Raw genomic sequence first — 15,524 nt, 5'->3', positions numbered from 1 at the left:
AACAATCCACCCAGTGCGTGCAATCAAGCTGCGTTCATTGCTCCATCTTCACAGTGGACATGCTCTTGGGGCGTGTTCCCTCCTGTGATTGCAGCTGTTTTTAGTCACGACCGCTGGCTGGTCGTCTTCCCTATTGGCAATATGTCCGGCCCAAGCCCACTTGTTTTCAAAACAGTCAATATGATATCTCTAACTTGGTGTTATTTTTTTTTATAATCCACATGTTCCTCTTTCCATCGCGCAATGTAATCGCAAGCATGCCCACCTGATGTGATAATTTTTGACGCGTATTTTGGAAGTGATGCTGTATTATACGTCTAGGAAAAATATATAAATGTTTATTGTTACATTCGCAGTTGTCTCATCTGTGGTGTACTTAACATTTTGTTATACTGCGTTGGCACAAAACAGGCAAAAACTATGATAAAGAAGGGCCATTTCCCCAAATTTTACGTATTTACATATATATATTCCTTTCAGGGCAGTGTTGTTGACGAATTTGTAGAGTCTGTATTATTTATGGTGTTTAAACAACGCAATGCAGAAACGTGGGCCAAGTGCAGAATGTGTCCTCCGTCATCCTTTGCCAGTACCAAAATATGAGAATAGGTTTTCCCCTTTTTTCTGGCAACAAAACAGGTGTTAAGATGTTAAAACACCAAACTAAAACCTTTAACAAGGAATCATGTCTGCATTAACCACAATACTTGTGGTCAGAATGCAAACAAAAAACATACTCTGAGAATATATGCATTGCCCTTGAAACTGATTGGTCCACACCAGAGACAACTTTCTTTCGAGCCTAGTCTATTTTGTTGCCAGAATAAAAGGGGAAAACCTATTCTCACGTTTCCTCCATCGCGATGGAGTTTCATCGTCATTTACTGATCCTAAATATCTTACTGTATAACAGCCGAATTCACCGCAGAAATACGAGGCCCCTGCTGTGCTCTGAATTTTGTGACTCACTCACTCTCTCTCTCTCACCCCCTCGCACAGGTGGGCCTCGACAAGGTCCGCATTGGGCTGATTCAGTACGGCACGGACGCGCGGGAGGAGTTCCCGCTCAAGCGCTACAAGCACAGTGCGCAGGTGACCCGGGCCCTCAACGGGATGCCCTACAAAGGGGGCAACACCATGACGGGTAAGGGAAGCGGCAGCATCACCCTCCACGTGCGCCATGGCAGCCCTCGATAGGCCGATAAATAAGCTCAGCTGGAGGGCTTGTGCAACAAACTAGCAGTGCTCTCTGTTTCTCTCTCTTCCTCTCTCTCTCTCCTGCTAGTGAAAACTCTGATCAAAAAAGGAAGTGCATGCGGTCCAAGACTAAATATAAATGAACACTTGCCAAGATGTTACCACATTTGGCCGCCGGGCATCATGGGAGAAAGCCACAGCACCCCAAATGCCCTCGCTTGATGTGTTTGTGCATAGTTGTCTGATTCTTAGTTACCCAGCCTTAAACAGCTTAACATGTGGCTTTTTTTTCTATGCACTATCACAACTTGATCTGTGTGATGTTATGTTTTCTTTCCGCCAGCGCAGATTTTTTTTACTTCACTTCGATGGTGGGTGTCAGTGAGCGGAAACAATATTGTCTTTCAGGTTGAACGGGGATATCCCCTATAGCTCTATCTTTCAGAGATCCGCTAGCCCCTTGGATGTGAAGGGGTATCGGAAAGTTCTGCCCACAGTGTAGGCAAAATGAAATCTGTACAAAAAAATAAATCAGTGTCGACGTGAACTTGCTTTGCGAACAGGCGATGCTCTGACCATGGCCCTGAAGTCGGGATTCTCGGAGAAGGCCGGCGCTCGGGACGGAGTCTCGCGAGTGGCCATACTGGTGACGGACGGGCGCTCCCAGGACTCGGTGATGGATCCCGCGCTCGAGCTGAAGCAGGCTGGCGTGGAGCTCTTCGCTCTGGGTGGGTGTGAAGCACTAAGACAAGAGCCACCAAACAGGCTACCGGCAAATGCGAGGCCGGGCCAGCGGTGTAAAGAGACCAGCGTATGCCCCCTGGTGCAAGATTTAATCAGTGGGGTGGGCGGGGGGCTCTGTTAAATAGCTCCCTCCACTCCTGCTGTTGGGCGCCACAGTGGCGAGATGTAAACTCCCTCACCTAGTATATAGGAAGGTCGTGGGTTCGATCCCGACCCCGACGCTTGTATATTAGGAGTTTGCATGTTCCCTCTCCCCGTGGTAATGTGGATTTTTGTCTTGGTCCTCCGGTTTTTCTTTCCACATTTAGCAACACGCGTTTAGAGTATTTTACTGCTTTACATTTCTACACGATTTGCCACTTCGTTGAGCTATCATTTGTTACCAGGTTCCTTCTGAAAAAGAGCTATGTTACTCAGTGGGCCTTACCTGTGGTATGTTGGGCCCAATGCAGTTGCACCGCCTCCTCACTCGATAGCTGTGCCACTGAGAAAAACCAAATGCCACCGCATGCTGTGTGTGTGTGTATGTCGTGTGTGTGTACTATGGTGGGGAGTTGTAGTGTGGCGGTTAGCGCGCTGTGCTAATAAACCCGGCAACCTGAGCTTCATTCCAGCTCACGGCCAAAACCAGTGGCCATTGTCTGAATTGGTCCAGGGCCTTTCCTACGTCGGCTCAGCCTCAATTTAGCACTCAGTGCAGTGTGTAAACATCGCCACTGGAAAGATAAAGGTGGTCCAGCGTGGTGCTGGCCACCCAACCCTTCATTTACTGTGCTAACCTTCAAAGGTGCTCACAAACAGCACTTGCCCCAAAAGTCTGTTAAAGCTATATGGGAGATCTCTGTCTCTACAAAGTTGGCCTCCATTACCCTCAAAAGTGGGTTTCTGCTCAAACTTTCTCATCTTTATCCAGTGGAAGTAACTCCACATTCCTCTGGCAGGGGCAAGTCTACCTATACAACGACCATTGAGTACTGTCTCATGTAATGATACAGATAATACCATTTGATACATGTTAAAGCACATCAACAACTCTGAGAATTCTGGAATTTTATGTTTGCAGTCACCAATGACTGTTCTAAAGAAACCTACACAATTTTTTATAAAATTGGATACATTTACTATGGTTTTTTAAAGGGAAAAAATATGTATTATAGGCGACGTTTCGGGCAATGGCCCTTCTTAATGGCATATGAAGACAAGGAGGGACATTACCCGAAGCGTCACATATATATTTTTCCTTTTAAGGCCGCAGTGTTATTGACGAATGTATTACATTTTTGTTCATTGTGCCTATGCACTGCTGTCTATGCAGCAGCAAATCATTTGTTATAAAATTTAATTTGGCATCGCTTCTTTGAGTACTTTTCAGTTTTTATTCATTGCGTTTTTATTTAATCTTTCCGATGTACGTGCCAACGCAAGTAATGTACACTCATTAGACACGTTCTTCTACGAAGCATGTCGGTATTTTGCTATTTTCATATACAATTTTATTAAAGCACTCCAATATGTTCTTGCTTTGCCCTAGTTATTACATAATCTAGATTGTGCCCTAGGTACACATTCTACTGTGCTTTCCATTTGTGTCCCTTCCAACTATGATTTAATGTTTTATTCAGAAAACCTGTTGTACTGGCTCTTCTCATGCTCATATTTTCCACGAACCAAACTCTACATCATTTATTTGTTATGGTACGCTGAACATATCGCGCTGCAGTAAATCACCCAGTGTGACATTCCACTTCACACTGTATTATCGCCATCATCATCATGATCCTTGATCTATCCACTGCTGAATGAAGGCCTCCCCAGACTTGTCATCAGCATCCCTCAAATTTGGGAACAGAATAACAGGCAATTTTTGAAGGCCAACCAACCACGTCAGCAAGTCGGGATTTAGTAAACGACCGTCGATGTTGCAGTTGTGTCCCGGTTTGCATGTTGCAATCCGGAGGTCGTCGGTTCGATATCTACCGTCTCCTGAGGATCGGCAGTTGTAACAGTGGTGCAAGTTTCTTATACCCCCCACCCGCCCCACCCTCTCTATCCAAATTATTACTTAAGAGTTAGTCAATTGGCAGGTGGCAAGATGGGGCGCCGTGGTGATAAGATATTATCTACCTCGGCTGGTATGCAGGAGGTTGTGGGTTTGATCCCGACCCCGACGCCTGTATATTTGTAGTTTGCACGCGTCTCTCCCCGTGGTCGGGTGGATTTTCCTCAAGGTACTGTGTTTTTTCTCTCCACGTTTAGAAACATGCATATTTGGCTGCTATAAATGACCACATGACAAGCCACTTCATTGGGCTATCACTTGTGGCCAGGTCACTTTTGAAAAAGAGCTATATAGCTCAGTGAGCCTTACCTGGTTAATAAAAATGGTTTAGGTTATAGGTCGTGTGTGTTGGGATAAAGTGTGGGTGCTCCCACCTCCTGCAAGATGGCTGACCATCGCGCAAGAATAGGCCAAAATAAACTCTTAAATTAAAACTCAACGATTTTAATTTGACCAGAATCGGGATCAAACTCACGATCTCCTGTATACCAGACGAGGGAGTCAACATCTCGCCATGGTGGACCAACCTCCCTTCACCAACCCGCAATCGCCAGCATCGCGAAGTATGGTCAACCAATTTCCCATAACCTACATGGGCGTGGGAATGGCCTTGTTAGAGCAGTGGATTGATGAAGGGGAGTCCAACAAAGGGGGCTTTGTCATAAGCTCCCTCTAGTTAGCAGAGGCCGTTCCGCCAGCAGCGACCTGAGCAAGCAGTCGCAGGGGGCTGTGCCTTCACCTTGACCTAATGTATACTTTTCCGCATGCTGACGTATAACCCTCCACCCCCCCCCCTTCCCTCTCTCGCTCCACCATGGCGGGGGCCTCGCAGGCATTAAGGAAGCGGACGAGCAGGAGCTGAAGTCGGTGGTGTCACCGCCGATCTCGCAGCACCTCGTCATGGCCACGGAGTTCGACGACATCAAGGGCGTGACGGACACGTTCGTGAGCACCGTGTGCAACGCCGTCGTGCGGCAGATGTCGCTGCGCAGCGCGCCCGACGGTGCGGGAGGCTGCACCCGTGACCCGTTTTGTTGGAAACGATAATGTCGTCGTCTCCGTTGACATTGTCGACATTGAAAACTAATCTCTTGTGATTGTGCTCAATCCACGCTTTCGCTCTTTTCCCCTTCTCGCCACCCTTTACTGGAACAAACTTCCCCTCTACATTAAATAGTCACCTTTGCTCACTAATGTCCGCTCCTTACCCTAAACTCACTTATTTACCCGAGCTCACCTCACGACCCCTTAATCTCCCTCCTCATAACCACAACCGTTATTGTTTCCCCTTTATATTCTCATTTTATGGCTATCATTAATTCCCCATTAATTCAATCCATTCATCATAATTTACTGTCATCAGTTTCGCTTTGACCCGAATTCACACATCACAGATTTGCCCCTTGTGTCTCATCTATTTGATTAATCTCGTCTCCATTACATTCATATGTACCATTATTCATTATCTGTAAAGCGCCTTTATTAAGGCGCTACATAAATTATGTTAAGATAAGCGCTTGTTTTTGTGTTTAGTTTGTTGTCCTTCCCCTGCACCTTCGAGTAGCACGGTTGGCTACGTACGGTGCGAAAGAAGTTCATCGTGCGTGCGGGTCTTAAAAATGTTGCCTGTTTTTCTCAAGCCTTAACGCCAACATCAAAATGTGTTCTTGTTCAAGGTAGCTTGACTCCGATTAGCATTGTTGGTTGTGTACATACATTCATACATTGCAGTGCAACATTAGGTGCAGTCTGTACATGCGATACTGCATTGGCGTTGGCGCATAAGCACAAATAATGAAAAGGTCAGCACTCGAATTAAATTAAAGCTCTCTCCTCTGACGTAGGGCCATTCCCCGAAGCGTCGCTTATTATATGTTTTTTTTTCTGTTATGGATCGAGAGGGTCACAAATAATTTAACATGGCAACCATAAACCTAAGCCACTATAAACCACAGTAGGTAACACGAGGAAGAAAAAGAACACATTCCAACATGCTTTCTTGTCCTTGGAAGTGTTTAATTAGCATAGAAGCCGACAGGTATCTGTCGGGGAAAAAAATATTTGCATATTCGCAGATAGTCTTCTTTACGCTGGTTTCTGTCTGTTTGTTCTATTTGGCTGGTTTTCTCTGCGGCAAGTCCTTGACAGCAACATACCTTTGTGCTCAAGTTTAGTTTACATTGGATCACCGTAAGGAGAGTTATGAGCCTATATTTCTGACCGACGGACGGTTACAGAGCTAATGCATTAACGTTTCAAATCCTTTTAAACTCGGTTGGAAAGCGTTCAAGCTCGACTAAATAAAACGCGGCTCATCTCTGCCAAGTAAAATGCTTTTAAAAGTCTTTTCGAACAAAAGTGTCTTTGGGCAGAATATAATAGCGGACACTGAATCAGCAAATTGTACTGAAGCAAGAAATGATTTTGTCATCCTTGTGAGCAGGTTAAACCGAAGGAATCTTAATAGTCTCGTGTCTTGTGAACAGAATCCAAGTCCACTATTGTAAAGAAAATAAAAAGTTGAACATAAATTTTTAAAATATATTATGCTGGATGGTTCTTGGGGTCACAGCACTCGGCTCTAGACACCGTTGAGATCCTGAGTTTGAATTCAGGTTTCAGCCACCTGTGATTGAACCGTGTTGTCAAGTGTAGTGAGTTACTCGGTCTGATCCTAGTAACCAATTATTGCGCAAAAAAAACCACGTTGGATTTTCACCTAATTGTGGCTAATTTTCAGCTCTGTACATTTGATAGGAAAAAATGCAAATTGGTTTGACCGTCATGTGATGAAGACCTGTCTAACCGGGTGAGTGGGAAAGGGGAGCACCCCCAGTGAGAATAATAAGAGGTCATGTGAAGGGATCTCAAAAGAAGTTATGTGGTACCACCTTCCAAGAGCGATTCTCCAACAGAGGTTGGTGCTTTGCTCTGTGAGTTTCGTATTGAATGTTTCTTCACCTCTTGACATGACGCCAATAACACAGCTGGGCCGAAATGAATCCCCGTCAACTGACGAATCTACGCATTGCTGCGCCTCTCGTACAAACATCATCGCTCTTTTGTTGAGTTTTTTTTTTTGACCCCTGACCCTAACGCTGGCTTCCCATTGGTCATTGCAGAGCTGCTGCCCGCGGAGGCGCTGGAGCTCACGGAGGTCGGCACGCAGAGCATGCGCGCCTCGTGGACCCACGCTCGCGGGCGGGGGCTGCGTGGGTACCGCGTTGAGACCCGGGCCGTGCTGGGTGGGGACGAGGAGAGCGTCACGGTACCGTAACAACAGCAGCAGAAACACTTTCAATTCATCGTCGTCATCGCCATCATGTTGATGTTAATTGTCTGTGATAATTTTTTATTTAACGTAGGGCAGTCAGCTCGATTGACAATTCTGCACTCATAGATCCCAAGTTTATGTTGTTCAACCATGTAAAACTAAACTAAACTTTTTATTTTAGCAGGTAAGGCTTTTTTAAAAGCGACCTGGTCACAAATGATCATACAACAAAGTGCCTTATCATGTGGAAAATTATAGCAGCTAAATACTCTAAACGCATGTTGATTATAAATGTGCAGGGGAAAACTGGAGGACCTGGAAAAAAAATCCATGCCACCACGGGGAGAGAGACATGCAAACTCCAAATATACAGGCATCGTCAGGGTCGGGATCGAACCGACGACCTCCTGCATAACAGCCGAGGCATGTAACATCTCGCCACCGGGGTGACCTATTGTTAAAATCAATGTTGTTATAACATTGGTTTAAACAACACAACCAATGAGCTGATTTCATCGCTCCGTCTCCATGGAGCACATTCACTCACATGCATTTCCCTTCCTTGGCAAGCCACTCGGTCGTCAGTCTCGACCACCAGCCGTCATTCCTCCTCGCGACGCGTCCTGCCCACGTCCGTCTAACTCTTTCTAAACAGTCAAAGTGATGCCTTTCAACCTGCGTGTGTTCTCTTAATCCGTGTGTTCCTCTTCCTTTGAACGCACGCACTCAGGGCTTGGGTTTCTCACGCGGCCGCCGATGTTTTCAGTTGACCCCCGTCCGACCTCGTGTCCCATTTGCTGGATTTAGAGGCTTTACCGAGTGGTGGCTTAAACGCTCCACCGGTCCGCACGACGGCTCGGGCTTTCGGTTTGCTTCCGGAACGTGCTCACCTGCTGGCTTGCTCGCTCGCCTGCTCATCCAGGTGAAGGACTCGGTGAACAGCGTGCTCGTCGATGGGCTGACGCCGCAGACGTCCTACGAGGTGAGGGTGTACGCCATCTACCAGGATGACGAGAGCGAGCCCGTCACCGCCGAGGAGTCCACGCAGGAGGGTGAGCGTACGCGCGCAATGGACGCACGCAGACGGCACACTTGGACGACTTGCTCAGACGCGATCAGTTTACACGCTCAGACGACATGCTCAGAAACGCTCATATGACACGCTCAGGCGACATGATCAGACACACTCAAACGACACGTTCAGACGACATGCTCAGACGTTCAGATTACACGCTCAGATGACACACTCAGACTACAAGCTCAAATTACACGCTCAGATGACACGTGCAGACGACATGCTCAGACACACTCAGATGACAAACTCGGACGACTCGCTCAGACGACAAGCTCAGACGACACGCTCAGACACTCACAGACGACTCGCTCAGACGACAAGCTCAGACGACACGCTCAGACACGCACAGACGACACGTACAGATGACACGCTCTGACGACAAGCTCAGATGACACGCTCGGACGACTCGCTCAGACTCGCTCAGATGAAATGCTCAGATACGCGCAGACATACAGGCATGCTCAGCCACGCGCAGACATGCTCAGACAAGTAGATACATGCAGACACACTCAGACACGCAAATTCGCGCGCAAAAGACGAACAGACATATGTAGGGGCAAGCACAAAGACACACTTTTTATAGAACATTATATTCGTATTGCATTGCAGCCATGTTTTCGTACTTGTATTGCACTGCATTAGTATCGCGTTGTAACCACACCGCGTTGCAATTGCACTCTATTGTATGTATGTGCGAACTTCTTTGGCGCCGTACGTAGCCAACCGTGCTAATCGGAGGTGCACGAAATCGCGGTCAATTGGTAACTGCGGTGTCACGGGCGCGGCTCCGGCGCAGAGCGGGGAAACCCCACGAGCGTGCAGGTGACGGCGGAATCGTCGGAGAGCCTGCGCGTGGAGTGGATACCGGCACCGGGGCCCGTGTGGTCGTACCGCGTGCGCTACTCGGCCGCGGGCGCCCGCGGTGCCGGCGCCCGCAGCGGCGAGAGCGACGCCGACAGCGGGGACGTGTTGGTGACGGGGGAGGAGCGCAGCGCCACGCTGGGAGGCCTGCGCTCCGACACGGAGTACGCCATCAGCGTCGTGGCCGAGTACGACTCCAGCGTGAGCGACCCGGCCGTGGGTCGGGGCAAGACTCCCGCAGGTGAGGAGGGAGGGCGATCGGTCGGGATGTAGCTGGTGGGAAGTCCACATTACCGTGGCCAGGGGGGGTTGGGGAGGTTGCCTTTCTCTATATTGCCGTGTCGACCACGGGAGGGGTGCTCGGCTGGGTTCAGGCTTCACCTGGAGTTGAACTTGTGACATTTCTACTTTTGCGTGGAGCATGCAGACCTCGGAGGCATTCTCCCGCAGGCGAGGGGGTGATTCACACCTGTCTCCCATGCGAACGAACACACTGCGGTGTGGATTTATATTGCACCTGAATGTGATCGTAAATGAAGACACGCTGCAGAACCCATGAGCATGTTCAGTTTATAGGCAGAGGCATTCAGTCATAGGCAGAGGAGTATAAAAGAAGTTTTTGAGCCTTGACTTGAACATAGACAAGGAGTCAACAGCACGCGTGGATGGGGCGTGGATGGAAAGGAGTTCCAGATTCTGGGGATGGCGGACTAGAATGTATGGCCTCAATAATTAGCGTTTTGCTTAATCAATTAAAAATTCATACTAAGCTCACGATGCATGGGATTGTACTGTTAAGAATATATTCGTTATGTTTTTCTTGTAGTTGGGGTAACATGCACCACCATGGCAAAACGATAACCGATTCTTAAAAGGAATCACAACTCTGAAGGAGTGAGAATTCGTGGAATCATAAAGGGGGCTGAATCAATGTATGCCTAAGGGATATCCGAAGACTGCGGGCCACCGCTTATTATTACAGACTGCAGAGGCAACGATCGTTAGCGAGCGTCTATCGAGACCACCGCGCTAAGAAGGAGTGATGTGGCCAGCACCCCCACACACACCACCTCCTTTGTCTCCCGGTACTGATGGTCGTGCACCGTAGCAGATGGTTATTTAAGGCCAAGTTAACGTAAATAACTATCTAAGGCCAAGTCAACTTGGGGAAGACCCAGGACATTTTTTTCAGACACTGTGTGCCACTGATTGCACATTGGCCTCATTATACATTCCTGGTCTGCCTGGAATGTTTGCAGTGCATGACCCTGCTGTGATACTGCTCCTTACAAAAAAACAAAGACAAAGATCCCCTGTATATCCTTCAAAGATTGTTGTGGAAAAGTGCTTTTAGAGAGCAACTATTAAGGTCTGTACAGCGCATGAAAGAGTGGTTGCCAGCACCACCCTGGCCACCTTTGTCTCTCAATTGCTGATATTTACACATGGCACCAGGCACTAATTTAAGGCTGAGTCTATATAGGGGAGGCCCAGGACCCGTTAAGATTTTCACCATTGATGTTGACCATGAACAAGAATCAAACTGGTGACGCTGGGATCATACCGCACTGCGCTAACTACTGCACTACGGCTCCATACACCATAGCCATGGCCAGAAATTACACTCGGGTCAAACACATACACCAGGTTCACACTAGGTTCGATGGGTTCATAATGCAGTGTGCTATCCACTATTCCATCACTCCGCAAACACATACACACACGTATGCATGCATAGTATACACACATGCATGCACACGTACATTCGAAGACAGATGAATGGGGAATAAGACAAAAACACGTGGACTTACTGACAGGTTGTGTATGATTAAAGATAAAGATTACGTGAAAGGAAAATACAGATTGTTTATAAAGGCTACACTGTGACATTTGTGCAGATCCATTATAGTGCCTGAGGGTTTTTTCCTCTAAGATGTAAAAGTGCTCGTAAGGTCATTGCCAGAATGTGACGAGTGAGGCCCAGTATTTACGCTCGCTCTGTGCCATGATGTCACGATGGAAGAACGGATTGTGCGATAGCTCACCACATAATAATAATAAAATGCTGCCGACATTTAAACGATTTATTTTTGTAAAATTTGGAATGTCCATAAATTATAGGTTTTAAGTAAAGGTTTTGTGCCCTTTGTGACAGTAGATTTTCCATTAAGCAGTGTGAAGATCCGTCTTTAAAATAGGCTCCAGTCGTGGCAGGGTGGTGGAGGACGAGTGAGATTAGGGGCCGATGTAGGGTCGCCACCTCTGCGGTAAAAAAAAAAATCCGGGATATACCGTATATCATGGGATTAAAAGAAAATATTTCCAATACTGGAAGAGGGGATAACTCAATTTTGAAATGCATTGCTAAATCCATTGCCTTGAGTGGTTAAATTATTAGACAACTGACAAAAACTTGGTTTTATATTGTCTTGTGAAGGCTTGGACGTTTTGCCAGGACGGCTACCTAAAAAAGAGATGATGATTTGGGAAAGGCCAGCACAGGTTGCAACCCTAGGTGGATGTCCATGGGGTGATGGCGAGCAGCCCTTGGCCTCAACGGCAGGGGTGGAGATCCTATGGCCTGTGGGCCATATACACTATGAGGCCTACTACTTGGAAATTAAATGTATTCGTCACTCAAAACGATATCCGTCACTCAAAACGATATTATCTATCACTGCAAGCATCTTGGACCCGTTAATAGGATAACCAGTGGTGGATATTTTCGGTTTGGCAACACTGATACCGAGTAGGTTTTTGCGGCTCTGCGGCATAAGCTGTCCGATGGGTGTTGTTCGGCACGATCCCGCGACGTTTCGCTCCCACGTGTCTATGGAGCTTCTTCGGGAACTGCACTGAGCAACTCGCATTTTCCAGACATCGTTGTGCAAATGTCACTATTGGGGAGATAAAGGTGATCATGTGTGGTGCTGAATTTAATCTTATAATTTTCGCATGCTCCGTTGCTCCCATCACTGGAAGAGCCTCTTGATGCTCACGTTGTTTTTTGTACAGCATTTCTTATTTGAAGACGCTAAGGTGTGGGAAAATCTGTGTTGTCGCCCGCCAAAGTTGATTTGAAAGTCCTATTTGGCACTCGGTCAGAAAAAAAAAACGTTTCCCCAACCCCCTTCTCAATAGGGTCTTGGTAACGAGAATTAAGGTCATGCTAGGCCTCGCGTTGGCCACGTGGGTCTGCTGGCAATGCAGCTGCGTGCGGTTCATCAAGCTCTGGCACAAATTACTCTACCGATTATAGCGCAGTGAAGCATTATGTTGATTTAATCATAGATACACGTCACGTTTTATGTCATTTTTTATATTTTAATAACGCTTGAGTTTGTTAGGCATCCTTGCCTAGGTCAAACGGATAATGGCTGCGTTATGTTGATACAGCGATTGTGTCCTCAGTTGCTGCGCTTGCCTTTGATTGCGGTACAAACTGTGTTTCATGTGCGCTGTGAGGCGTAACGCCACGCATAAGAGAATCATTAAATAGAGCAATAACGATTATCATTATTGCGACGATGATGAAATGCATACATGGCCACTGGGAAACGCAGAAGCTACTGCAGTGGAGTCCATTGGTGGGTCGTAAAACCAAATAACAGATTGCAGGGACGTCAGGGGGTGCTGTTCAAAATGTAATAATTCATGAAATGTGTGTACATGTTATTTTTTAATTATCCAGACTATGAGATTAACTTTTATGCCCCCCCCCCCCCACTGTATTTTAAAGAGCAACATTTTGGGTGTGGTAAGGGTGTATGTGTGTGTGAGTGTCTGATAAGATTTGTACAACTACCCACACTCGGCACAACTTTGGGGTGCGTATTACTCTCCGGAGCATCTTAAAACCCGTGCATATAATGCTTGGAATTTCATGGAAGGATAGGGTACGCTACTTGGAAGCCTGTAATCAAACATGGTAAGAAAGTGTTGTAGATGAAATCAGGAGGATAAGGTTGCAATGGGTCGGACACGTATGCTGGGGTGGAGGAAGATAGCGTGAGCGACTTGGAGGTTGGGAACAGATCGTAGCATGAAAGAGCCGTCGATGTAACTAATGGTTGGGACACCTGTGCGGCATGGAGGGAGGCCAAGTCAACAAGAGTGGCAGTGGAGTGACACCCAGAGGTTCGCGACCGAGGGGAAGACCTAAAGACAGACGGTGGCGGTGGGGATGAGACTGTAAGAGAGGAACCTCAAGAGGAAGTTGGTGTTGACTTTACAACAGCCACGGTGTCTAGTGGAAGGAAGGAAGCGATGGCGAAGTTTGATGGTCGTGGTGGTGGTATTGATGGCGTTAATGCAATTATGACCTCTTGACCTTGATTGCGGCTATAGCGGAGACACACTTCAAAGGAATTCACTAGATAACTCTTACAACACATGAAGGTTTCGATAAAAAACGATCTGGTATAAAACGTAATTGAAGCAAGATTGCAGAAAAAAAAGTTAAAAGCAAGTGAAGGGTAAAATAAAACAGAAACACAATTTTTTGAGCAGTCATTATATAAAGGCACAGGTGCAGCCCTGCCATTTGCTTGCTCAATGCCACTGTTGGCAGAAGGTGCCTCCACTGCAGGGGAGCTCTAGACTGTATTTGGCCTTCTCTTCCACGCTGTTGAGACGTCTTGAGCGACACGCTGTTGAGACGTCTTGAGAGACATCGAAGTACGCACACCCTTTATCCCAGGGCCGGATTAAGTTTATTTTAAGCCCTTGAAAACGTTTATGTTTTGTAGGCCTTTAGTGATAACTTTCTGCAGTTGGTACTGCTACCCATGTCACCACCCTTGCGCTCCTCTCTATTGAGAATGAGGTTGTGCTAAAAAACACCATTTGAAGATGTTATTACTAATTTTGCAATGAAAAGAATCTCGAAAGGATCATCTCCGGTGTTAATTTCTCTCACCTTATATCTAAAAAAAAGATTGACATGACTCTACCTCTTTCTATATACACTGTGCCTATCCTTGCTATATATAAATATATTTATTCAAGAAGATATCTTAGTTACATTTTTTTTATCATATAAATAAATAAAAACATGGTGAAAACTATTTTCTGTAGGCCCTTTAGTTTTCGTAGGCCGTAGGCACAGTGCCTACTGTGGCATCTTGGATAATACTTTTACCCACCCTTAGATGTGACCTGCCCATTGCCCACGGTTACAACTACCGCACCGGGAGGTTGAATCCGACCGGCGTGCTCAACCAGCATCCCCCGAGGTTATACAATATGGCTAATAATCACGGTATCTATTTTAAATAGCAGTGGATTGTGATCACCACAGCAGCAGCTCGTTCCAATGCGGTGGGGCGCAATTTTAAGATGACAAGGCAGGTGGGAGGTTGTCCAGCAGCGTGTGCGGCGTGTGTCTGACGCCTTCATCTCAATTACTGGTAGGAACCTCCTGGTTACACCAGCCCACAGGGGATTATTGTGTCCGTCCGTCGTGCATCCAAAAATGGGAGGGGTGGGGCTGGGTGGAGAGGGGAGGGTGGGGAGGGGCTGGGTGGGGAGGGTGGGGCTGGGTGGGGAGGGTGGGGAGGGGCTGGGTGGGGATGGTGGGGAGGGGCTGGGTGGGGAGGGTGGGGTTGGGTAGGGGGTGAGAGGGGTGGGGCTGGGTGGGGAGGGGAGGGGCTGGTAACCCTGTGGTGCCCTTATAAAACTCAACGTTTAACCTACTCACGCCGGCTTGTGCCCGCCCTCACAGTCGGGCATATTTGCGGAATACACCACGCCACCGTTGACCCTGGCCATTGACCGAGCAATCCAACGTTCCTACCAGCTCCCTCCGCAGGACTGTGTTTTTCTCTCGACTATTCACGCCGCCTCCCCTCCAGGAGGAGAAACGGCGTGAACACTGGTAGACCATGAGCCCCTTTACAAGAGGTCGGAGGACCCGGTACAGTATTGGCAGTATGGGTCCGGTTTCGCTGAGAAGTTTGCTCCGAGCGAGGAAGGGGGGAATTGAAGCGCTGCCAAAATGGCAGAAACCGAGCTACTGTAAATGGCAGCGGCAGTTTGATAGAGATCGGAAGATAAATACTTTAACTTGAAGCCGTGGTTGGGCTACCGCGTGCGTGTGTGTGAGAGATGTTGGTGGGGAGGCGGTCGTGTGGCGGTTACAGCGCGCTGCGGTCCGAACCGCGGCGTCTCCACCGGTGACGGTTATCTGAACCGGTCCTGGTCCGGCTCCTAGGTCGTCTCAGCCTCAAATGAGTACCCTGTGGAGACAAAGGCGGCCCGGGGGTGGTGTTAGACACTCTTCCCTACGTGTGCCGTTACTGCCTTCATAGGTTGCT

The 15,524-nt window shown here is 47.6% G+C and overlaps 1 protein-coding gene across 2 annotated transcripts in view; it reads left to right on the top strand.

Moving 5' to 3' along the window:
* Positions 1-15,524, top strand: part of LOC144726306 (collagen alpha-1(XII) chain-like) — a 132,459-nt gene that overhangs the window by 26,554 nt on the left and 90,381 nt on the right. For both annotated transcript variants that reach the window (XR_013587264.1, XM_078604899.1), the window contains exons 7-12: positions 1,000-1,144; positions 1,761-1,925; positions 4,833-5,003; positions 7,123-7,268; positions 8,197-8,326; positions 9,146-9,451. Coding sequence is in view for 1 of the 2 variants with exons in the window: in XM_078604899.1 (XP_078461025.1) it covers positions 1,000-1,144; positions 1,761-1,925; positions 4,833-5,003; positions 7,123-7,268; positions 8,197-8,326; positions 9,146-9,451 (1,063 nt within the window). In the remaining variant the exon portion in view is untranslated. The remainder of the gene's footprint in view (positions 1-999; positions 1,145-1,760; positions 1,926-4,832; positions 5,004-7,122; positions 7,269-8,196; positions 8,327-9,145; positions 9,452-15,524) is intronic.

Source organism: Lampetra planeri, chromosome 23, assembly GCF_965212315.1.
Source record: "Lampetra planeri chromosome 23, kcLamPlan1.2.h2, whole genome shotgun sequence".
Taxonomy (NCBI): domain Eukaryota; kingdom Metazoa; phylum Chordata; class Hyperoartia; order Petromyzontiformes; family Petromyzontidae; genus Lampetra; species Lampetra planeri.
This window is presented reverse-complemented; position numbering and strand designations above follow the sequence as displayed.